Source organism: Clinocottus analis, unplaced genomic scaffold, assembly GCF_023055335.1.
Source record: "Clinocottus analis isolate CAN_PGR_092001 unplaced genomic scaffold, fCliAna1.0.p SCAF_14, whole genome shotgun sequence".
Taxonomy (NCBI): domain Eukaryota; kingdom Metazoa; phylum Chordata; class Actinopteri; order Perciformes; family Cottidae; genus Clinocottus; species Clinocottus analis.
In genome coordinates, this window is record NW_027175865.1 from 87,060 (window position 1) to 113,387 (window position 26,328).

Genomic DNA, 26,328 nt, shown 5'->3' on the forward strand with positions numbered 1-26,328 from the left:
AGCAGCTGAAGTGACATCAGGACCAGAACAAACTGGGTTTTGTGTTGTTTTGTCTCCGATTCAAAACATCAACATAATCATTGAACTAAAATAATAGTCTGTGATGAAAATAGATGTCATTAATAATCAATAATTGACTCATTAACCTTCTTCCCAGCAAGGCTTCTATTTTGTGTGAAACCCTTTTGTTAGTTACACAATGGACGCGCTGTTGTTGTTGTTGTTTGGCCTGCTGTCTTTCACAACAAAACATTTTTTTCAGGTTGATTTGAGTTCCACTGAGAAATGGATCAAAAGAAGAAGTGATTTGAATTATTAAAATGTTTTAATCAACAGTGGACTCACACCAGAGCCTCTGATGTGACACACAACACACTGCACCGCCGCACAACAACATATATGTCCATTTTACACATTTACAGATAAATTACAACACAATGACTGCACACACAAACGCTGAGTTCCTTTTGCACGGACAAAAGAAACTTAAAGTAAACACAATAACACGAGCGTGAAAATGTCATAATTATAGTCGTCTTTGAGAAAGTTATTCTATTCATAGCATCAATATAATTATTCTTTAACTGATGCAAAGAATGTGAATAATGAGACATAAGTCATAGTCAATAATTGGCTCATTAACCTTCTTCCCAGCATGCATTGTGTTGTGGTGAAACCTTTCCTGAATGAGGACGCTGTGTCACTGGGTTGGTGCCATCAAGCCTCCATCATACCACGTTTATTAAACCAATAAATCAGCTTCATCTGGACTCAGTTCCTGCATTTTATTCAACAAAGACGGACAAAAGAAACTTAAAGTAAACACAATAACACGGGCGTGAAAATGTCCTGATTATATTCATCTCTGGGAAAATTATTCTATTCATAGCATCAATATAATACCCAATATAATACATCAATATAATGACCCTTTGACTCACTGGTTCCAGCCGCCTGAGGCCCTCGACCAGTTCATGACCAGCCGGGCCGCGACTGGAGGAACTCAAAACCTAATTAATGTCTTGAAGGAAAAGATGCAGTTTGAACCTGACTTATAACCAAATGTTCATAACTTTTAACCAAATGTTCATAACTTTTAACCAAATGTTCATAACTTTTAACCAAATGTTCATAACCTTTAACCACATGTTCATAACTTTTAACCAAATGTTCATAACTTTTAACCAAATGTTCATAACCTTTAACCAAATGTTCATAACTTTTAACCAAATGTTCATAACTTTTAACCAAATGTTCATAACTTTTAACCAAATGTTCATAACTTATAACCAATTGTTCATAACTTATAACCAAATGTTCATAACTTATAACCAAATGTTCATAACTTTTAACCAAATGTTCGTAACTTTTAACCAAATGTTCATAACTTTTAACCAAATGTTCGTAACTTTTAACCAAATGTTCATAACTTTTAACCACATTTTCATAACTTTTCAGTAATTTTCATAACTTTTAACCACATTTTCATAACTTTTAACTAAATTTTCATAACTTTTAACCACATTTTCATAACTTTTAACTAAATTTTCATAACTTTTAACCACAATTTCATAACTTTTAACCACATGTTCATAACTTTTAACCAAATGTTCATAACTTTTAACCAAATGTTCATAACTTTTAACCACATTTTCATAACTTTTCAATAATTTTCATAACTTCTAACCACATTTTCATAACTTTTAACTAAATTTTCATAACTTTTAACCACATTTTCATAACTTTTAACCACATGTTCATAACTTTTAACCAAATGTTCATAACTTCTAACCACATTTTCATAACTTTTAACCTCATTTTTATAACTTTTAACCAAGTTTACATGACTTAAAACCAAATTTCCCAGATGTATATACACATCTATATATTTATACATTTATATATCTATATATCTACAAATCAATAGTCAGTTCTTAAAAAGGTTGAATCAAAAGATTTCCCTGGAACGATGTTTGACTTGTTTGAATTTGAGAAAAAATTAAGAAACTGTTGTTGTGGTTAAATAAAATATAAAAACACTTAAATATAGAGTTTGGTTACATTTTGGGAGACGAAAAGAACACAATACAACCCACATGAACACAATACAACCCACATGAACACAATACAACCCACATGAACACAATGCAAGCCATGTGAACACAACACAAGCCACGTGAACACAACACAAGCCATGTGAACACAACACAAGCCACGTGAACACAATACAAGCCACGTGAACACAATACAAGCCATGTGAACACAACACAAGCCACGTGAACACAATACAAGCCATGTGAACACAACACAAGCTACATGAACACAACACAAGCCATGTGAACACAACACAAGCCATGTGAACACAACACAAGCCACAATGTCCCGTTTCAACATGACAAAGCCGTCATCAATCATTTTAGATGCTATTCATTTTTTTTACGATACATTATCATTATGTTCAATTTGTTTTGTTCATAATGAGCGCACACGTTTAAATGAAGGAGGAAATAACACAACGCTGAGTTCCTGGATTTATTCATCGCTGACGGACAAAAGAAGCTTAAAGTAAACACATTAATACGGCGCGAAAACGTCATAATTATAGTCATCTTTGAGAAAGTTATTCTATTCATAGCATGGATATAATTATTATTTACCTGATGCAAAGAATGTGAATAATGAGGCGGCAGCAGGAACTTCTCTGAGCTGTCAAAGTCTTCAGCTTCATGAACTGCATGAATGTACATGTACACGTATGACCGAGTGTATTTTTGTGTACTTCTGATAGTTTGTGTTTGTCTCCGTTTCAACATGACAAAGCTATTGTCAATCAATTTTAATTAGATTTTTTTGTTTTATTGTTGCAGTCCTATCTCATGTAAAAACTGCTATGAAGCTTCAAAGACAAAGTCCTTTTTATTCTCTTTAAAAAAGATTAGAAAGCTCCCAAAATCTTAACCTCCATGTGAAGTGTCACCAGGTGTCCACCAGGTGTTTACCAGGTGTCCACCAGGTGTTTACCAGGTGTCCACCAGGTGTTTACCGGGTGTTCACCAGGTGTTTACCGGGTGTTCACCAGGTGTTTACCAGGTGTCCACCAGGTGTTTACCAGGTGTTCACCAGGTGTCCACCGGGTGTCCACCAGGTGTTCACTAGGTGTTCACCAGGTGTCCACCAGGTGTTCACTAGGTGTTCACCAGGTGTCCACCAGGTGTTCACTAGGTGTTCACCAGGTGTCCACCGGGTGTCCACCAGGTGTTCACTGGGTGTTTACCAGGTGTTCACCAGGTGTCCACCTGGTGGCGCCGCAGGAGAACAAAAAAAACATCAAGGCTCCAAACATCTGCTCATCCCCAACAAATGATCTAATGAGAGAAACCTGTGATCAATGTGTTGATTTCAGCGTTACAAAGTGCTTCTGTGAGAGAACAGAGTCCATTCAACCTATGAGATAATGTATGAATGTGTCAATCTACACATTGTCTCATGGATTAAACTGAATCTATTCAATACGAATGTAGCAAATGTATTCAAGGTATTAAATATATTAAAGGTATTAAATATATTAAAGGTATTAAATATATTAAAGGTATGTGTGGTCACGACACATTTTTAGTTTTCATGCGATCCGAGCAAAGATAAAGTTTTCACACATTTAACAAATATTTTCTTATTTCCTGAAGCTCCAATTGAATGTTGTCACCAAGAGAAATGTGTTCAAAAAGCACAGATAATATTCATATTAATTAAAAAATATAGTAGTTTCAAATGAAATACAAAATTATTTAATGTCAGGGTTCATTCAGATGTTGACCAATAGATTTATATGACTTTTAACCAAATTTATATGACTTTTAACCAAATTTATATGACTTTTAACCAAATTTATGACTTTTAACCAAATTTATATGACTTTTAACCAAATTTATATGACTTTTAACCAAATTTATATGACTTTTAACCAAATTTATGACTTTTAACCAAATTTATATGACTTTTAACCAAATTTATGACTTTTATCCAAATTTATGACTTTTAACCAAATTTACATAACTTTTAACCAAATTTATGACTTTTAACCAAATTTATATGAGTTAGCCAAATTTCCATGACATTTAACTAATCTTTCATGACTTTCAACTGAATTTTATTTGACTTATAACCAATTTTCTTTCAAACTCTGGGATGGATTGTTGGACCAGTGAAGCCAAACCATCGAGACGCCCCAACACGACCTTTAATGAATGAGGACACGCCGTCACCTGGTTGGTTTGTGCATTTAAATGAAACCAATACAAAAGCCTGTAAATAATTTACTTGCAACAGCACCTGAACGCAGCATTACTCTGAAGGCCAAATAGACTGTTAGATCTCTTGATGTCGGCGCACACGAGAGTCTCGTTCTACTAGATCGGTCTACGACTACTTTTATTACAGTGTTTGCCGATTGTTTACACACGTTTTGCTAAATTTGGCTCATTGTGTCTAAACTCTACACACAAGCAAATAAGACACAACATTGGGAAATAAACCATTCACATCTGTGTCAAATTGAAACTCTGCTATCAAAACCTAACAATCCTTTGTCAAAATGTCACCCTGATGACAAAATGATACCCACTTGCATCATATGAACAAGCTTTCAGATCAGCAGCAACACACTAGTCTACTTTATTTAAAACACTGCAGTCTTTTGTTTTCAATGTTTTCAATGTTCCATAGAGGGCATGTTTTTACAACAACCAAAAAAATGAAATATTGAATTCCAAATCATTACATTAGTATATTTTACAGTACAGTAAATTCAGTTAAATCAAAAATAAAACAAACAAAACACTACTGTAAACACAGAAAAACACAATTGTGCTCAAGTGGGCTCATGGATGCTGCCGTCTGTTGAGGTCACAGGATCTCATCAACATCACATCATTGTCCTTGCGTGGCCTCTTTGACCACGTCCTCCTCTCTCTCTCTGTCCTCCTCTCTCTCTTTGTCCTCCTCTTCCTCTCTGTCCTCCTCTTCCTCTGCCTCTAGCTCTCACTGCCTCCATGCTTGCAAAGTTGTCAAAATGACTTAACTGAGGCCTTTTTGTAGCTGGCTGATTGGTGTTCAGTTTTGTAAGTAAGTGTTTTCAGGTGTGTGTCTATGTCTTTTCAATTAACCAATGTGTGCTGTATTTTGAATCGATGTGTTTTCCCAATGGTACCCTGAGATTTCATTTTTGAACTAAGTGTCTTATGTATAAAATAGTGTGTAGTGTCTAGGAGCAAGTGTTTTGCAGAATTGCAAAGCAGCGCTTTTGTTTAAGGTATGGTTACACTTTGTTTAAGGTAAAGTAACAACAACTTCAAGTTATGTTACTTTGGTTTAAGCATGTGTCTCTAGTGTTCAAGCAACGGACAAAAACTGTAAACCAATTAATCGGCTTCGTCTGACATCTGGACACGTGTGTCGCTCCGCTGTGTTTGAGTTCATGCTGTGAACGACATGTGAGGCCGTTTGTCTCTACAGGAACTAAAAACACTTCTTTCTCCACCTTGAATGAGGAAAGCAGCACGTTAGCAGCACTTCAATGTGTCTTCCTGATAGAACTCTGGAGTTTGACTTTAGTGAAGAAATCGTACTTTCTTGAGTCTTGTTGTTCTGAGTTTGGTACTCTAGTTGAATGCACTTATTGAAAGTCTCTTTGGATAAAAGCCTCAGCTAAATGCAATGAAATAGCGTTTCATTGCATTATTTGGCGTTCAAGGTAATGCTGCGTTCAGGTGCTGTTGCAAGTAAATGAATTACAACGTATTCATTGGTTTCATTTCAGTGCATGGCACATACCAACGCGGTGACAGAGCGTCCTCAGTCATTAAAGGCCGTGCCGGGCGTCTCCTGTCCAGTAACTCCTGCAGTCTAGACCATTTCATTGCTGCTGCACTCCATGTCCGCGGGTTGGAAGCTGTTGTGACATCTTCAAAAGTCATTGTCTTGCTTTCTCTTTGTGGGCGCCTCCATGACAATGAGCATGTTTTCACTGAGGCCATTAATGGATGCATTATGGTTAACAATGCATTCCCGTCAGGTACAAAAGAAGCAATCTTGTAATTATCGTACCTCCGTTTAACCTCCTTAAGGTTTATGACCTACTTCAGTCCAGAAACACGTCACAGACGAGCGTCAGAGCGTCAGAACCGTCTGGCCCAGCGAGGTTCTGACGGCCACGACGGTTATTTCTCACACAATCTGTATTTCGTGAGTGAAATGGGTCTCTTTGCACTTTATTTCATCATAACTGAAGACATGTAGGTCACATGATTCACAGCAGAAGAAGCTGCTAACTTGAAGACCTGGCACATTCTAACCCGATGACACGGCGTCCTCATCCATGAAGGCACTCCTGACGATGTCTCTGCAAAGGTTGAGCGGCTCCAGGCGAGGTCTCGCTGGGCCCCAGTGAGTCCACTGGGACCATTTCAATATTATTTGAAGTTTCTATATATAATATTCTGTATATTACCTATGGTGTCCAATAAATCAGAAAACAATCTATGATTTATGATTTATATATCAATCGCTCAGTCTGCAACACACACACACACACACACACACACACACACACACAGGGGGCATAGGTTTTTTCTCCATGCAGAATTCATCTTGAGGTTCTCCATCTGACGTTTTGAAGCTGAAGGTGTGCTGCTTGTGTGCTTTGTTGCTCGGCAACCGTCTCGATGTGGGTTCAAAGCAGCTGCAGATAAATCACAGTGCACCGTCTCACCGTCGGTTGAATTTCAATTGTGTAAGATGAGTCACGCTTGTGACGCCGGCGACGCCTTCAAGGTGCATTTGACGTACTGTGTCCACCAGATGTTCCCTCGTGCTGAGTCACTCCAGCTGTGAGCTGACTGTGCACGAGGGATCCTGGTCAGTGACGTCACACCGTGGTTCAGACCAGCTGTGACGATGGAGGCTGTGAGCGTTACGGTGCCGACGAGGAGCCATTAGTGTAGAAATTAGAGGAAAGGGAACCTGAAAGAAACTTAAAGCTCCGATAATCATTATAGATTTATGATGTGTACGCATGTAAGCCTCAATTAACTTGGTAGACGCAAACAGCGTTAATAAGCTTTGTCAACTGCATTGAATGCTCGGAAATGACATGCTAATTATAAACTACTTACCTGGAAACAACCTGGCAGCAATCATCACTTAACTTTGTACTGCTTCTCTAAAAATAGATTAAAGAAATTACTATTATTAAATAATGTTGGGTAATCTTCATTTTCAGGTACATTTTAGGGCAATTTCAAGTAAACTAATAATCAGCTATTACGACGTTTGTGGACTTTTAAAAATGAAGTTTTCCCAAACGATAATGTTACAGGTTATTTCAGGTCAATATCTCAGTTCTCTTGTCTCTTTTGTACCTGACTGTGAATGCATTCTTTCATTGTTGGCCTTTTGGCAAAAGAGTAAAAAGTCAAATTGCAGCTGTATCGGTCTCGTCATTGTTATGTAAGACTTCACGACTGAACCGTGCTCATCACCTGCAGCAGCAATGATCTGACCTGCAACACAGCGGCGTGTCGTCTGCATAGCGGCCATCCGGCTGACAGGAAGCATACATCAGGAACATCAGTGGGCCCAGAACGGACCCTTGATGAGCCCCACAACTGACTTTGTTGCTAAAGCCCCACCCTCAAATACGGACTGGCCAATCACAGCGTAGCATTGGCTCACGGAGTCATGGATGTTCTTCATGCTGGTTCCGTGGATTCGGAGCGCGTCACACAGTAGAATAATATGAGAAGTGTTGGAATATAAAAAAGCTCTCTTTATATAATAGAATGTACTCCAGTACAACACAGTGCATGTGTTGTAACTTCAATGAATAAACAACAACTCACAAGGTGTTCCCGATGGCGGCCGACATACCATGAAGCTGACTGGGTGGAGATGCCTCTCAGGGCCTCGGGCGTCTTTCCTCATGTGTAATTACATCTCATGTTGTGTGACCTCTAACGCCACAATCATACAAAACAACACTTCTCTTCTTTTCTCAAGCAAATGGTTCTTTCTTTAAAAAAAAATTATAAAAATGTAGCAAGAAATATAATGCGATTATTACACTAAGAACAATACAATCAAAAAACAATCAAAGAAGCTACAACAAGACAAAGATAAACATAACACAAGGTGTTAAAATTGTAAATGAAAACAATTAATTGATTAATTAAATGATATGTCAGGTGAGAAGACAGATTTATGTTCCACACATTCTGTAAAAGCTTTTGTGTTTTAACTTATAAATAAAAAATAACCAATATAACAATGAAATATAACAACAACCTGTGTAAAGATAATTTAGGGATTAACTGTTCAAGGAACTTGATAAAGGTTCAAAGGAGCTCAAGCTGAGCTTCAGCTCCACTGTTAATGCATGTAAACATATATATCATTTTATATTTTGTGATAAAGTGATGACAAAACAGGTGCGAATGAGTAAAAGTACACACAACGGGTAACGATGTTGCGTTACGTCGTTGTGTCCGTGGTCAAAGCGTTTTAAGTGTAGAAAACGTACATTTGATGATAACCAAATATCCCGATGACCATAAAACATTGTTTTTACACACACACTTCAACATGAATGATTTAATTCAACAATGTGTTTAATATTTTTGTTCATATATTTTTGTTAAGAGGTGCATTGTGGGTAACATTCACTTGTTATTGCGCTGTGAGCCAATACAGTGAAACGTGTCAGATGTAGGTCTGTCAGAGGAGTGTCTGTACGCCATCACACCGTGTCCCAAAATTAGTTTTTAATTACAGAGACAAACACCTGTGTCATGTTGGGGGCGGAGCTACGGTGCTAAAATGGCTGCCACATTCCAGGAAATGCTTCTGTTGGTCTCATAAATGTCTTTACTTGACACCTGCAGTGTCAGAAAGGTCAGTGTGTGACCTCTGTGTTGTGTTTTGCTCTTTCAACACAGCAAAAGGGACAAAACTCTTTATTTTCTCCTAAAAAAAAGTTCAACCTTTACGTTAATATACTTAAGAACAATTGAAAAAAAAAAGCCAAACTTTTCATTTAGATATTTTCTTCAGACTGAAGCCGAATAAATACAATAGTGTTCAAAAGTTTGGGGTCACCCAGACACATTTATAGTTTCTGGAGTGTTCTCTCATGGAACATCCTTCATCTCATGGAACCAGAGCAGACTGCAGAGCTTCACCTGAACGTTCTCTTCTTTCGGACATTGTGAGAGTTAATGAAGCACAGTGTGAAGCTCCAGCTCCTCAACCAGCTCGAAGGAAGAACAGTTTTATAGCTCCTCTCTCCAGCAGAGCTGTTTCAGCTGTGTGACATCACTGCACAAGAGTTTTCAAGGGTTTTCCAGGATTTTTAAGGGTTTTCTAGGGTTTGCATAGGTTTGCAAGTATTCTTAACGTTTTTTAAGAACTTTCAGGGGTTTTAAAAATGTTTTTTCAAGTGGTATCATTTTTTTTTAAAGAATTTTTAAGGGTTTTCAAGTAAAAAAATTTTGTAAGGTTTTCAAGGTTTTTTTTGACGAGTATTAAGGATTTTACATGTTTTTTTCAAGGTTTTTTAAGGGTTTGGAAGTTTTGTTGAAGGGTTTTTAAGGACTTTTATGGGTTTTTAAAAAGGCCTTTTAAGGGGTATCAAGGTTTTTTAAAAGATTTTTAAGGGTTTTCAAGTTTAAAATAAAGGTTTTCAAGGGTTTTCTATCCTCCATTAGTCTTCTAAGTTGATGACAAACACAAAGTACCATCAGGACCCTGATAGCTGCTGGACATGAGCCTCTATACACGATGTAGATGTCTCATTAAGAACCAGACGTTTCACCTAGAATAATCTTTCACCACATTAACAATGTTCAGAGGGGATTTATGACTCATTTACTGTCTTCTTCATTGAAAAAAACATTCCTTTAATTGAAAAATGAGGACATTTCTAAGTGACCGCAACGGTCAAACGCACGACTTTCCCTCAGGCGACCTCTGTTCATGTCCTTAGTGAAACAACGCCAGTGTTTCTTTATTTTTACCCCAGTTTTGTTACGTAATTGTAAGAATCATCATGATTATGATTTTCAGTTGTTTTTTTTCCAACACTTAAATCAGACAACTTCTAACAATGCGGTTGAGGAACGTGGGTCCTTTTTAACATTGTTTGGTTCAATCGGACATGGTGACAGCTGCACTGTGCTGAAGGATTTGAGATTTCATATGATGGACATTCATCAAGAGGGACGTTCATCTTTCTGCGTGTCGGGTTCTCCTCTCTCTTCCGTCCACTAGGTGGTGCCACATCCTACACATTGGACCTCTTAACTTCTCCTTTGGGTTGGATCCTTATTCCTTCCAGTGACTCTTGTTTTACAAAAAATAGGCTTAAACCTCCCCATTGAGTTTTCCTCCTTCATAAGACCAATTTCATTGGGCAAAGGGAGTCTTCACAGACTCTCTCATGAGAGCTCACTTCTTTGATTGGAACTCCTTTTTTTACTCCAAAATGAAAAACAAATGAAAACCAAAACACAACTAAAGCACTTGGTTCAGCATTTGAAAAGACCCGTGTTTTTGTTTCTGGACCATCCTGCAACCTTCATTGCAACGTCTTTTTAGCAGACACGCCCAGAGGTCTTAAGGAGGTACTGTACTGTGTGTGTGTGCGTGTGCGAGTTAAGAATCCTGTTTGGGTGTGGTGCACCATCGCAAACAATGTCTAATATGTTATTATAATTAATTAATTATACCAATACGCTGACTTTGAGTCCTGGAGGAGAAGACGCAGTTTAACGATGTGGCTTTGTGTGGTTGTGGTTGTGTGATAGGCGTGGCTACACAAGGAACACTTCGTACTGGAATGTAGAGAGCGATCACAAAAAGACAAACAAACAAACAAATTCCACGTGCAGGCAGGTTGGAAGTCAACATGGCTGGAGGTCTCTGTGGTACCTTTGCTTCCTGTTGGTCGCTCGTCTTCTTCTTCTCTCTTCTTTCATCCAACAAAACCCAGTTGAAGCCCAAAGTGTTGTCGGAACCAAAGAACGGTGAAGGAATTGAAAGTTGTTCTCTGTTGACGTTTGATTTTGCATTTTCAACTATGCCACCATCCAATGAGAAAACATTTAAACTACTACCTTCATTTAAACTACTACCACCATTTACACTACTACCTTCATTTAAACTAGTACCACCATTTAAACTAATACCACCATTTAAACTAGTACCATCATTTACACTACTACCTTCATTTAAACTACTACCTCCATTTAAACTACTACCTCCATTTAAACTACCACCACCATTTAAACAACTACCTTCATTTAAACTAGTACCACCATTTACACTACTACCTCCATTAAACTACTACCTCTAATTTCCTTGTGGTCAGTGTTGTGTTTTAACATATATATATATATATATATATATATATATATATATATATATATATATATATATACACACACACACACACACACACACACACACTGTCTATACGTTTAGTAGCTAAATCTTAATGCTTATCTCTGTTCTACGTTGTTGTGTCAAGTTCCTTGGCGAATAAAGATGAATCTGATCATGCGATTGCTGATGCAAAACAGTTCAGTGAACTCCATTTAGCCCAAGAGACGAGTGAAACTACTTATCCCACATCTCTTGGACAGAAGGACGCAAATCAAGAAGAGTAAATGACAACGGAAAGGACTCAGGAACTGATGAACATTTCATGGAAACGGGAATAAAAGGACATGAGGCGTCACAGATAAGTTCAAGTAATTATGAAGCCATAAAGCATATGAGGTTATTATAAATAGTGTCTGCAGTCCTTAAACTCTTAAAATGGTGTCCTGTGATGCATACAGTAAGCAGCCAAACGTCAGTAATTTAACAAATTGTTTAAAATGTGTTCCATAAAGTGAACAATACAATTCTTAATTACTAGTCACAAAGTTAAAAAGGTATGAAATGTCACTGGACAAGTTACTAAGCTCATGTCTCTCATGTAAAAGCGTCACTCCTGTAATAGCATCCAATTACATGATCTAACAGAAACAACGTGACCTACACCTTAAACTGGGAGGGGTATAATTATTATCATTATTATTAATTAGTCATCACATGTGACGTATATCAACTGTATATATAGATGAGGAGGCACACAGCGAAGGCAATCTCAACCAGAAGAAGAGAGGAACTTGAAGTGACAGCAAGGAAACCGCATCATTTTACTTCACTTCACTTCACTTCACTGCTTCTGACCGGTAAGAAGCTAAATCCACTTTGTTAATCGAATCCGATGTCTGATGTTTGATTTTGCGATTAGTTTTTGTTTGTCATCTGTGTAAAAGTACTGTGCAGTGTTGCTGATACATAATTTGTCAATTAATATGTGATCAAAGGCTCAATTATCCATAAAAAACTGCACTACATTTTTTACATTTTAATTGTATCAGGCTTTAAAAAAGGTGAAGGCAGAACTAAAGTTAAGGTTACTTTGAAATACACAAATGTGGGTTTTCTCTGGGCACCCGGTCAGACCTTTTGAGGTTAGATTATCGACAACTCGACGGCTCGTTGTGTTGGAGAGCAACAAACACTTGTTGGTTCGGGCTTTTCTGATTTGAGCGGTCGCTGCTGGTTTATTGTTTTTGACTAAAAGATGAAAGAAATATTGTCGGACATTACTGTGGCCTCTGAGCATTTTTTGCCATTTAACAGAGAGCAGTTGTGTACTCTCTTCCCTGCGTTGTGTAGTTTTTAGTCAAGCACACTTCAATCGTACTGGCTCCAACCAGCCGTCCATTCTGGAAGACAGTTCCGGTAGTTTCGTGACACGAAGAGAACGACACCTGGCTGCAGACTGGGCAGAACACACAGGGTCCACCGCCCAGGTCCGCAGGGGCCCGGTAGGGGCGGGGCTCTAATGTCTCACAGCTAGTCCTGACAACACATTGTGCTAAAGGACAGCGAGCAAGACGTGACGTCGAATAGTTTTTATTTATCGGATCAGAAGGATCTGTTGACATTTGTTTTTTGGAGGGAGTAAAGTTGTGTTGTGCGCCCCCATTTAAATACACTGGATGTGGATGGCGTACAAAGCGGGAACAAGCTGATGGGTTTAGCTGTTTGCGTTTCAAACTTTGGGTTTGAGCTGCAGCAGCTGCATCTGCAGTTTGGACTCTGCTTCCTGCACTTGAAGCGCAGCTGCTGGATGAAACAACCACCACACGGCTGGCTTGTTCACTTTGTTGGTTTACATCATTTTCAAACTGCTTAAATTTCCTTTTTTGAAATTTGGAATACTACTTTTATGTGGAAATGCAAAGAAAAACATTTGTGTTGGGAAATGATTTCTAGGTTTTCGTCTTATTGCCAAATATTATGTGAAACGTGCTTACAAACTACCTTCATGACACCTTTATATTATGAACTCAGCAATATTACATTTTTAATACAATGAAGCATGTTGTTGTTTTGAAAATAATTTGTATTTAGAGGTTAATAATCTCATTTCCATTATTTGTTATTTTCTTCCAGGAGATGATCATAAGTAGTTTTGGAGGAGGAGGCGGAGGGGAAAACAGAAAAATCACAATGTTCATCGAGACCTTTATCGTTGTTCTTGTACTTGTTGGTAAGTAATTATAGTTATAGTATATATATATATATATATATATATATATATATATATATATATATATATATATATATATATATATATGTATATGTATTTGTATATATATGTATGATACCAGAACTAAATAGAACCATTTCTCATTTGTGAAGTAAGAATTTCTTAAGAACAATCTCTTGTTCTCTTGACTTGAAACAGCAACCAGCCAGCCTGCTGAAGGACTTCTGAAAGACAAATGTCCCAAATCAATAAATGAAACAGCAGCACAAGCAACAGCAGCAAGTGCAAACGCAGCAGCAACAGCCGCATCCCTTGCAGGAGCAGCAGCAGCAAAAGCGGCATTAGCAGCAGCATCAACTACTGGACCCGCTTCTTTAGATGCAGCCGAAGCTGCAACTAAAGCTGCTGAAGCTGCGCAACGAGCAGCACTAGCAGCAGCAGCAGCATTAAACGGCTCAATATCAGCGGCAGCAGCAGCAGAAGCAGCAAGAAACGCAACAGACGAAGCCAAACTAGCATTAGCTGCGGCTGAAAAAGCACTTGAATCAGCACCAGCAATAACACCAGAAGTAAAAGCCAAAATTGCAGCGGCAGTAGAAAATGCAACAGTTGCAGCTGAGAAAGCAGCGGTGGCAGCAGAAATGGGTGCATCAGCAACGACACCAGAAACTGCAAACAACGCCGCAAAAGCCGCAACAGAGGCCGCAGATGATGCTAATAAGGCTTTAGCAAACCTGCAACTGGTGCTAACAGAAGCAGCAAACCAAACCGGAGCCAACCCAGAAATATTGAGACTCTCAGATCTAGCAGCAGCAACCTCAGAAGAAGCAACAGCAGCTGCTGCAAACACATCAACTGAAACAACCGCAGCTGAAAAGGCAAAAAAAGCAGCTGAGCTATCAAAGGCAGCAGCTGATGCAGCTCTATCTGCTGCAACAGCTGCAACAAACCCTCAAGAACCTACAGCAGCAACAGTAGCAAGTGCAAACGCAGCAGCAACAGCCGCATCCCTTGCAGGAGCAACAGCAGCAAAAGCGGCATTAGCAGCAGCATCAACTACTGGACCCGCTTCTTTAGATGCAGCCGAAGCTGCAACTAAAGCTGCTGAAGCTGCGCAACGAGCAGCACTAGCAGCAGCAGCAGCATTAAACGGCTCAATATCAGCGGCAGCAGCAGCAGAAGCAGCAAGAAACGCAACAGACGAAGCCAAACTAGCATTAGCTGCGGCTGAAAAAGCACTTGAATCAGCACCAGCAATAACACCAGAAGTAAAAGCCAAAATTGCAGAGGCAGTAGAAAATGCAACAGTTGCAGCTGAGAAAGCAGCAGTGGCAGCAGAAATGGGTGCATCAGCAACGACACCAGAAACTGCAAACAACGCCGCAAAAGCTGCAACAGAGGCCGCAGATGATGCTAATAAGGCTTTAGCAAACCTGCAACTGGTGCTAACAGAAGCAGCAAACCAAACCGGAGCCAACCCAGAAATATTGAGACTCTCAGATCTAGCAGCAGCAACCTCAGAAGAAGCAACAGCAGCTGCTGCAAACACATCAACTGAAGCAACCGCAGCTGAAAAGGCAAAAAAAGCAGCTGACCTATCAAAGGCAGCAGCTGATGCAGCTCTATCTGCTGCAACAGATGCAATAAGCGCTCTAGCACCTACAGCAGCAACAGTAGCAAGTGCAAACGCAGCAGCAACAGCCGCATCCCTTGCAGGAGCAGCAGCAGCAAAAGCGGCATTAGCAGCAGCATCAACTACTGGACCCGCTTCTTTAGATGCAGTCGAAGCTGCAACTAAAGCTGCTGAAGCTGCGCAACGAGCAGCACTAGCAGCAGCAGCAGCATTAAACGGCTCAATATCAGCGGCAGCAGCAGCAGAAGCAGCAAGAAACGCAACAGACGAAGCCAAACTAGCATTAGCTGCGGCTGAAAAAGCACTTGAATCAGCACCAGCAATAACACCAGAAGTAAAAGCCAAAATTGCAGCGGCAGTAGAAAATGCAACAGTTGCAGCTGAGAAAGCAGCAGTGGCAGCAGAAATGGGTGCATCAGCAACGACACCAGAAACTGCAAACAACGCTGCTGATGCTGCAACAGAGGCCGCAGATGATGCTAATAAGGCTTTAGCAAACCTGCAACTGGTGCTAACAGAAGCTGCAAACCAAACCGGAGCCAACCCAGAAATATTGAGACTCTCAGATCTAGCAGCAGCAACCTCAGAAGAAGCAACAGCAGCTGCTGCAAACACATCAACTGAAACAACCGCAGCTGGAAAGGCAAAAAAAGCAGCTGAGCTATCAAAGGCAGCAGCTGATGCAGCTCTATCTGCTGCAACAGCTGCAACAAACCCTCAAGAACCTACAGCAGCAACAGTAGCAAGTGCAAACGCAGCAGCAACAGCCGCATCCCTTGCAGGAGCAACAGCAGCAAAAGCGGCATTAGCAGCAGCATCAACTACTGGACCCGCTTCTTTAGATGCAGCCAAAGCTGCAGCAGCCGCTGCAGCAGCTGCGCAACGAGCAGCACTAGCAGCAGCAGCAGCATTAAACGGCTCAATATCAGCGGCAGCAGCAGCAGAAGCAGCAAGAAACGCAACAGACGAAGCCAAACTAGCATTAGCTGCGGCTGAAAAAGCACTTGAATCAGCACCAGCAATAACACCAGAAGTAAAAGCCAAAATTGCAGAGGCAGTAGAAAATGCAACAGTTGCAGCTGAGAAAGCAGCAGTGGCAGCAGAAATGGGTGCATCAGCAACGACACCAGAAACTGCAAACAACGCCGCAAAAGCCGCAACAGAGGCCGCAGATGATGCTAATAAGGCTTTAGCAAACCTGCAACTGGTGCTAACAGAAGCAGCAAACCAAACCGGAGCCAACCCAGAAATATTGAGACTCTCAGATCTAGCAGCAGCAACCTCAGAAGAAGCAACAGCAGCTGCTGCAAACACATCAACTGAAGCAACCGCAGCTGAAAAGGCAAAAGAAGCAGCTGAGCTATCAAAGGCAGCAGCTGATGCAGCTCTATCTGCTGCAACAGCTGCAACAAACCCTCAAGAACCTACAGCAGCAACAGTAGCAAGTGCAAACGCAGCAGCAACAGCCGCATCCCTTGCAGGAGCAACAGCAGCAAAAGCGGCATTAGCAGCAGCATCAACTACTGGACCCGCTTCTTTAGATGCAGTCGAAGCTGCAACTAAAGCTGCTGAAGCTGCGCAACGAGCAGCACTAGCAGCAGCAGCAGCATTAAACGGCTCAATATCAGCGGCAGCAGCAGCAGAAGCAGCAAGAAACGCAACAGACGAAGCCAAACTAGCATTAGCTGCGGCTGAAAAAGCACTTGAATCAGCACCAGCAATAACACCAGAAGTAAAAGCCAAAATTGCAGCGGCAGTAGAAAATGCAACAGTTGCAGCTGAGAAAGCAGCGGTGGCAGCAGAAATGGGTGCATCAGCAACGACACCAGAAACTGCAAACAACGCTAAAGAGGCCGCAACAGAGGCCGCAAATGATGCTAATAAGGCTTTAGCAAACCTTCAACTGGTGCTAACAGAAGCAGCAAACCAAACCGGAGCCAACCCAGAAATATTGAGACTCTCAGATCTAGCAGCAGCAACCTCAGAAGAAGCAACAGCAGCTGCTGCAAACACATCAACTGAAACAACCGCAGCTGAAAAGGCAAAAGAAGCAGCTGAGCTATCAAAGGCAGCAGCTGATGCAGCTCTATCTGCTGCAACAGCTGCAACAAACCCTAAAGAACCTACAGCAGCAACAGTAGCAAGTGCAAACGCAGCAGCAACAGCCGCATCCCTTGCAGGAGCAACAGCAGCAAAAGCGGCATTAGCAGCAGCATCAACTACTGGACCCGCTTCTTTAGATGCAGTCGAAGCTGCAGCCAAAACTGCTGAAGCTGCGCAACGAGCAGCACTAGCAGCAGCAGCAGCATTAAACGGCTCAATATCAGCGGCAGCAGCAGCAGAAGCAGCAAGAAACGCAACAGACGAAGCCAAACTAGCATTAGCTGCGGCTGAAAAAGCACTTGAATCAGCACCAGCAATAACACCAGAAGTAAAAGCCAAAATTGCACAGGCAGTAGAAAATGCAACAGTTGCAGCTGAGAAAGCAGCGGTGGCAGCAGAAATGGGTGCATCAGCAACGACACCAGAAACTGCAAACAACGCTGCTGATGCTGCAACAGAGGCCGCAGATGATGCTAATAAGGCTTTAGCAAACCTGCAACTGGTGCTAACAGAAGCAGCAAACCAAACCGGAGCCAACCCAGAAATATTGAGACTCTCAGATCTAGCAGCAGCAACCTCAGAAGAAGCAACAGCAGCTGCTGCAAACACATCAACTGAAGCAACCGCAGCTGAAAAGGCAAAAAAAGCAGCTGACCTATCAAAGGCAGCAGCTGATGCAGCTCTGTCTGCTGCAACAGCTGCAACAAACCCTCAAGAACCTACAGCAGCAACAGTAGCGAGTGCAAACGCAGCAGCAACAGCCGCATCCCTTGCAGGAGCAACAGCAGCAAAAGCGGCATTAGCAGCAGCATCAACTACTGGACCCGCTTCTTTAGATGCAGCCGAAGCTGCAACTAAAGCTGCTGAAGCTGCGCAACGAGCAGCACTAGCAGCAGCAGCAGCATTAAACGGCTCAATATCAGCGGCAGCAGCAGCAGAAGCAGCAAGAAATGCAACAGACGAAGCCAAACTAGCATTAGCTGCGGCTGAAAAAGCACTTGAATCAGCACCAGCAATCACACCAGAAGTAAAAGCCAAAATTGCAGCGGCAGTAGAAAATGCAACAGTTGCAGCTGAGAAAGCAGCAGTGGCAGCAGAAATGGGTGCATCAGCAACGACACCAGAAACTGCAAACAACGCCGCAAAAGCCGCAACAGAGGCCGCAGATGATGCTAATAAGGCTTTAGCAAACCTGCAACTGGTGCTAACAGAAGCAGCAAACCAAACCGGAGCCAACCCAGAAATATTGAGACTCTCAGATCTAGCAGCAGCAACCTCAGAAGAAGCAACAGCAGCTGCTGCAAACACATCAACTGAAGCAACCGCAGCTGAAAAGGCAAAAAAAGCAGCTGAGCTATCAAAGGCAGCAGCTGATGCAGCTCTATCTGCTGCAACAGATGCAATAAGCGCTCTAGCACCTACAGCAGCAACAGTAGCAAGTGCAAACGCAGCAGCAACAGCCGCATCCCTTGCAGGAGCAGCAGCAGCAAAAGCGGCATCAGCAGCAGCATCAACTACTGGACCCGCTTCTTCAGATGCAGTCGAAGCTGCAACTAAAGCTGCTGAAGCTGCGCAACGAGCAGCACTAGCAGCAGCAGCAGCATTAAACGGCTCAATATCAGCGGCAGCAGCAGCAGAAGCAGCAAGAAACGCAACAGACGAAGCCAAACTAGCATTAGCTGCGGCTGAAAAAGCACTTGAATCAGCACCAGCAATAACACCAGAAGTAAAAGCCAAAATTGCAGAGGCAGTAGAAAATGCAACAGTTGCAGCTGAGAAAGCAGCAGTGGCAGCAGAAATGGGTGCATCAGCAACGACACCAGAAACTGCAAACAACGCCGCAAAAGCCGCAACAGAGGCCGCAGATGATGCTAATAAGGCTTTAGCAAACCTGCAACTGGTGCTAACAGAAGCAGCAAACCAAACCGGAGCCAACCCAGAAATATTGAGACTCTCAGATCTAGCAGCAGCAACCTCAGAAGAAGCAACAGCAGCTGCTGCAAACACATCAACTGAAGCAACCGCAGCTGGAAAGGCAAAAAAAGCAGCTGAGCTATCAAAGGCAGCAGCTGATGCAGCTCTATCTGCTGCAACAGCTGCAACAAACCCTCAAGAACCTACAGCAGCAACAGTAGCAAGTGCAAACGCAGCAGCAACAGCCGCATCCCTTGCAGGAGCAACAGCAGCAAAAGCGGCATTAGCAGCAGCATCAACTACTGGACCCGCTTCTTTAGATGCAGTCGAAGCTGCAACTAAAGCTGCTGAAGCTGCGCAACGAGCAGCACTAGCAGCAGCAGCAGCATTAAACGGCTCAATATCAGCGGCAGCAGCAGCAGAAGCAGCAAGAAACGCAACAGACGAAGCCAAACTAGCATTAGCTGCGGCTGAAAAAGCACTTGAATCAGCACCAGCAATAACACCAGAAGTAAAAGCCAAAATTGCAGCGGCAGTAGAAAATGCAACAGTTGCAGGTGAGAAAGCAGCAGTGGCAGCAGAAATGGGTGCATCAGCAACGACACCAGAAACTGCAAACAACGCCGCAAAAGCCGCAACAGAGGCCGCAGATGATGCTAATAAGGCTTTAGCAAACCTGCAACTGGTGCTAACAGAAGCAGCAAACCAAACCGGAGCCAACCCAGAAGTATTGAGACTCTCAGATCTAGCAGCAGCAACCTCAGAAGAAGCAACAGCAGCTGCTGCAAACACATCAACTGAAGCAACCGCAGCTGAAAAGGCAAAAAAAGCAGCTGACCTATCAAAGGCAGCAGCTGATGCAGCTCTATCTGCTGCAACAGCTGCAATAAGCGCTCTAGCACCTACAGCAGCAACAGTAGCAAGTGCAAACGCAGCAGCAACAGCCGCATCCCTTGCAGGAGCAGCAGCAGCAAAAGCGGCATTAGCAGCAGCATCAACTACTGGACCCGCTTCTTCAGATGCAGTCGAAGCTGCAACTAAAGCTGCTGAAGCTGCGCAACGAGCAGCACTAGCAGCAGCAGCAGCATTAAACGGCTCAATATCAGCGGCAGCAGCAGCAGAAGCAGCAAGAAACGCAACAGACGAAGCCAAACTAGCATTAGCTGCGGCTGAAAAAGCACTTGAATCAGCACCAGCAATAACACCAGAAGTAAAAGCCAAAATTGCAGAGGCAGTAGAAAATGCAACAGTTGCAGCTGAGAAAGCAGCGGTGGCAGCAGAAATGGGTGCATCAGCAACGACACCAGAAACTGCAAACAACGCCGCAAAAGCCGCAACAGAGGCCGCAGATGATGCTAATAAGGCTTTAGCAAACCTGCAACTGGTGCTAACAGAAGCAGCAAACCAAACCGGAGCCAACCCAGAAATATTGAGACTCTCAGATCTAGCAGCAGCAACCTCAGAAGAAGCAACAGCAGCTGCTGCAAACACATCAACTGAAGCAACCGCAGCTGGAAAGGCAAAAAAAGCAGCTGAGCTATCAAAGGCAGCAGCTGATGCAGCTCTATCTGCTGCAACAGCTGCAACAAACCCTCAAGAACCTACAGCAGCAACAGTAGCAAGTGCAAACGCAGCAGCAACAGCCGCATCCCTTGCAGGAGCAACAGCAGCAAAAGCGGCATTAGCAGCAGCATCAACTACTGGACCCGCTTCTTTAGATGCAGTCGAAGCTGCAACTAAAGCTGCTGAAGCTGCGCAACGAGCAGCACTAGCAGCAGCAGCAGCATTAAACGGCTCAATATCAGCGGCAGCAGCAGCAGAAGCAGCAAGAAACGCAACAGACGAAGCCAAACTAGCATTAGCTGCGGCTGAAAAAGCACTTGAATCAGCACCAGCAATAACACCAGAAGTAAAAGCCAAAATTGCAGAGGCAGTAGAAAATGCAACAGTTGCAGCTGAGAAAGCAGCAGTGGCAGCAGAAATGGGTGCATCAGCAACGACACCAGAAACTGCAAACAACGCTGCTGATGCTGCAACAGAGGCCGCAGATGTTGCTAATAGGGCTTTAGCAAACCTTCAACTGGTGCTAACAGAAGCAGCAAACCAAACCGGAGCCAACCCAGAAATATTGAGACTCTCAGATCTAGCAGCAGCAACCTCAGAAGAAGCAACAGCAGCTGCTGCAAACACATCAACTGAAACAACCGCAGCTGGAAAGGCAAAAGAAGCAGCTGACCTATCAAAGGCAGCAGCTGATGCAGCTCTATCTGCTGCAACAGCTGCAGTAGCAGCAGCAGTGCCAAACACAACACCAGCAACACCAACAGTACAGCCAACAACAGCAGCATCAGCATTACTTTCTGCAGTTGTAGCAGCGACTTCTGTAGCCGGAGCAGCAGCAGGATCCACTTCAACTGCTGCTGGAGCAACATCATCCCAAGATGCACAAGATGCAATTGATGCTGCAATGGAGGCCGTCAGGTTTACTGCAGGAAACCACAGTCTGCAATTATTAGCAGCCGCAGCAACATCTGCTGCTGAGGCCGCCAAAGACGCAGCTGCAGCAGCAGTAAAAGAAGCACAAGCAGCAAGACCATCAGAAGCAAAAGACCTGGAAACACTTGCAAATGCATCACTAATAGCAGCAGATGCTGCTGAAGAAGCAGCAGCAGCATTGACAATGTTAGCCTCGGGTAAACCAACAGCAATTGCACAATCTTTAAGAACAGTGGCTGAAAAATCAAACAATGTTTCACAAATATTGGCGACAGCATTACTATCTGCCAGTGGGCCAGCGGCACTATCAATATCAGCAGCAAAAGCAGCAGCAGAAATAGCAGAAGCAACAGCTTTGACAGCATCGTTAGCAACTACAACAGCCATAACAGATGATGTTGCTAAAGAAGTAGCAGCTATAGCAGCAATATCTGCACAATCATCTGCGACTGCCGCACAAGCCGCCATCCCACGTGCCGACATCTCTTCATCAAATACTGGATCTGCAGGACAACCAGCAGGACAACCACCTTCATCAACAACTCCAGCACCAAAATTAACAGCTGGACAAATCTCAGCATTGACGACATCCACAGCGGCAGCGGCAGCAGCGACAGCATTGGCGGGCTCGCTAACGGCAGCTGCAGGAGGAACAGAACTCAAAGAAGTAAAAGAGGCAATAGACGCCGCAGACGAGGCCGCTACAGCCGCCGGGATATTGGCAGAGGGAGAAGAAAGTGTGTTAAAATTGTTAGTACCAGCCGCTGAACAGGCAGCAGACGCAGCTATGGCAGCGGCAATAAAAGTACAAAATAAAGGGTTGCCCAAAATAGCAGCTGCAGCACTACAAGCAGCCATAGCAGCGAGGGCCTCAGCGGATGCAGCATCCAACGCTTTCACAGCGGCAACACAGGAAGCAGTTGAAGCCGCTGAAAAAGCAGCAAAAAATGTGTCAGTAGCAGCAGAGCGAGCAGAAGAAGCCTTGAATGCAGTCACAGCGGCAGAAACAGCAGGATTGTCGATGGCGACACTTAAAGCAATAGAGGTATCGCTCACAGTGGCAGACATAGTGGACGCAACAGCCATTACAGTAGGAACAGTAGGAGAAGCCGTAGCAGCAAACAGCACAGCATTGACATCAGCAATAGCAAAGGCGGCGGCTAAATCGGCAGCAGCAGCAGTAAAAGCAGCAAAAGGTATTGAAAGTGCAGCAGCGACCACTACGGCCGGGCCAGTAGGAGGACCAGTTAATGCGGCAACATCCGCGGCGGAAATAGCTGAAGCAAAGAAAGCCGCATTGGCGGGTTTGAACTCAGTAGCGGCGGCGGCAGCGGCAACAGCCTCAGCGGCAGCATCAGCAGTCGGCGGGCCAATAGCAACGGCGGCGGCACTAAAGGCGGCGGATGCTTCACAGGCGGCAACGGAGGCCATCGCTGCACTTCTGAAGGGGAACATCACGGTGGAGCAGGCGGCGGCTGCAGCCGAGAACGCGGCGGAAGCGGCAGAGGAAGCTTCGCTGGCGGCGATACAAGAGGCAGGAGTGACAACGCCGGCAGCGGCGGGGCACCGAGCAGCACAGATGGCGGCAGCGGCGTCGAAAGCGGCGCGTTCAGCGCAAACCGCGGCAGACGCGGCGGACGCGGTGGTGAAGGCACCGCCTTCAAGTTTAAAGGCAAAAATAGCCTCCATAGTCAAAGATGCCATCGACCCGGTGGTCAAGGAAACAGAGGAAGTGTCAGCGGAGCTAGAGGCATTGTTGTTGAACGCAACGGAAGATGAGAAGGCGTCGATCGGAGCGGCGCTGGGGGTGGCGCAGGTGTTTGAAACAACCGCCAAAATAGTGCAAGGTTTCCTGAATATGGAGCCAGCGCTGCAAGACACATCCGCCATGGTGTCAGCAACGGATTCAGCGTCATCAGCAGGAACGGCAGCGCAAGCGGCGGCATCAGCAGCAGCAGGCCGAGAGAGAGACACCAACACAGCAGTGACAACAGCATCGCCAGCAGCAGCAACAGGAAATGCAACAGTGACTGCAACAGCGACTGCAACAGCGACAGCAACAGGCGCTGCAACAGGCGCTGCAACAGGCGCTGCCACCAGCATCAGATTCAGCCTCTTCTCCGTCACAGCAGCCGTCATGGCCGCCGCCCTCCTATAACAGGACGGATGGACTCACAGTTTAGCTGCTGAACACAAAGATCTAGTTTATATTTAAAGGTATCATTGTAATTATCCAATTAATCACCTGTATGTACAAATCATGAAGCTTCAATCATTTTTTTCTTTCTTCAAAGCTGGCTGGTATCGAATCAGAACAATTATATTTATTATTGTATTTATTAAATGCATGTTTGATTGTATATAAAGAGGACAGCAGAAAAACGACCTTTAGAGTAACTCAAGGTCAAATTATTGCACTTCTAGTCTGTGTGTGTGTGTGAGTGTGTGTGTGCGTGCCAGAGATGTCACAATTGTGTTCATCTTTAAAAACAAGTTCTAGATATTAAAGTATGAGATTATGTAAATAGTTCATTGTAATACTTTGTGATTGTAAGCTGCTGCACTCAACGTAATTTATGAAATGTTCTTAATCAATAAATTAACAATAACTGAATTTGTTTTGCCTCATTCTGTTTCATTCAAAACGATGTATATATATAGTTCATATGTGTGAGGGATTTGATGATTTTCTCCAACTTTAAGATACTTTTAAAGAAGCTAAAGGTTAAACTAACGAACGATGGATCTTCTTGAGGAAGATACTATATGATATAATACATTTAATAATTGACACATTTCTGTCTTTACGCGTATATGTATTACAAGTTTTTGTATTTAATATTTGTCATGAAGTGTCTTTATGTTAAAAGCAATGACATTAGCTGCTCAAATAGAAGTCTTCATGCTCGTATCGGCCCATCACCGGCCACCGAGGGGTTAAAAGATTGAAGAGCAGCCCGGAGAAGCACACATGACCGTATGGTCCACATATCATGAACTAGATTTGTTCTGTTTTAGTGGGGCTGAAGCATATCTATCTATCTCTATATAGATATATGTATGCCAGAGGAAGATGAAAGGGAAGTGAGCGCTGCTGTCCTGGATGACTCGGCTGCATTCCTGCGAGCTGCTTGCTTGAACAAAGCGAGGCGCGGCGCCGCCACAGCAGAGCTGGGAGAGTAAGTACTAAACAACTAGTACATTCCAAATATCCTCCCGTGACAGGACAAATTAACTCGTGAGGACACACACTCCCCGAGCACGCCCGGAAACATACATGGCTTTATTACCCTCATTAGAACTATTGTTGGAAACATTCCTCTGTTTTGGGAGGATAATGTACGGCAGGAAGCGTAGATTTAAACCCCGCCCAGTGTCCCAGTGTTGTCCTGTACAGTTCACATAATCAGGGCAATTAAGAGGGTTAGGACATCTTAAAGGCTAATATTGTCAACAATTAGGTCTCCACAACAACACACCCATGTAACAACTATGCACACGGCCTGACACACCCTGCAACAGGAAACATTTCACCTTTTAACTTTCAGCTATTTCACAATTCATCTGTTGCAATCCTGCCTTACTTATAACAGCAATGTTCTCGTTGACTTCAGTTCATCTGAAGTTTATTCAAACAGAGTTTTTAATGATGTGGAAGCAGAAAAAGGTCACAGCCCCTCTGACTCCATCGACGCTTTTGCTTTTAGTGCTGGACTCTTCCTGATGTGGTAGACCACCTATCTATCTGTCTGTCTGTCTGTCTGTCTGTCTGTCTGTCTGTCTGTCTGTCTGTCTGTCTGTCTGTCTGTCTGTCTGTCTGTCTGTCTGTCTGTCTGTCTGTCTGTCTGTCTGTCTGTCTGTCTGTCTGTCTGTCTGTCTGTCTGTCTGTCTGTCTGTCTGTCTGTCTGTCTGTCTGTCTATCTATCTACCTACCTTCCCAACCACCCACCTATCTGCCTAACTACCGACCCCCTCCCTTTCTTTGAATAATATAAACATATATAAAATATATTTATATTTTTTATATATATATATATATATATATATATATAATATTATATTATATATAATAAATATATATAATATGCATATATATGTATATTATATATAATATACATATTATATATATATGTATATAAATATAGATAGATAGATATAATATATATATATATATAGATAGATATATATGTATATATATATATACACAATAAATCCCTCCAGTCCAGATCCGTGGACTAAGTCACACTGTACACTGTACATGTATATAGATATACTGATGTATATATGTTGTGTATGCTGCATACATATATTTTGCATTTTGCACTTTTTGCACATTGCACTCAGTTTACATTTAATTTAAATCAAACCTCTGAATACACTGAATACACTTAATACACTGAATACACTAATTTATCCTCCGAATACACTGCTGTGTTTTGCTTGTTGTGTATGTTTTGCACATGTGTATGTGTATGTGTACATGTATGTATGTATGTATGTATGTATGTATGTATGTATGTAT

The 26,328-nt window shown here is 42.8% G+C and overlaps 1 protein-coding gene across 1 annotated transcript; it reads left to right on the top strand.

Annotated features, from left to right (window-relative positions):
* Positions 1-17,591: 17,591 nt before the first annotated feature.
* LOC137785121 (pneumococcal serine-rich repeat protein-like) lies at positions 17,592-24,420 on the top strand. Its single transcript, XM_068576164.1, has one exon. The coding sequence runs from the start codon at positions 17,797-17,799 to the stop codon at positions 23,962-23,964; it is 6,168 nt and encodes a 2,055-aa protein (XP_068432265.1). The 5' UTR covers positions 17,592-17,796; the 3' UTR covers positions 23,965-24,420.
* Positions 24,421-26,328: the final 1,908 nt, after the last annotated feature.

What these genes read in the sequence shown, in the direction of transcription:
- LOC137785121 (XM_068576164.1), top strand. Translation starts at nt 17,797, where the DNA reads ATGGGTGCATCAGCAACGACACCAGAAACTGCAAACAACGCTGCTGAT.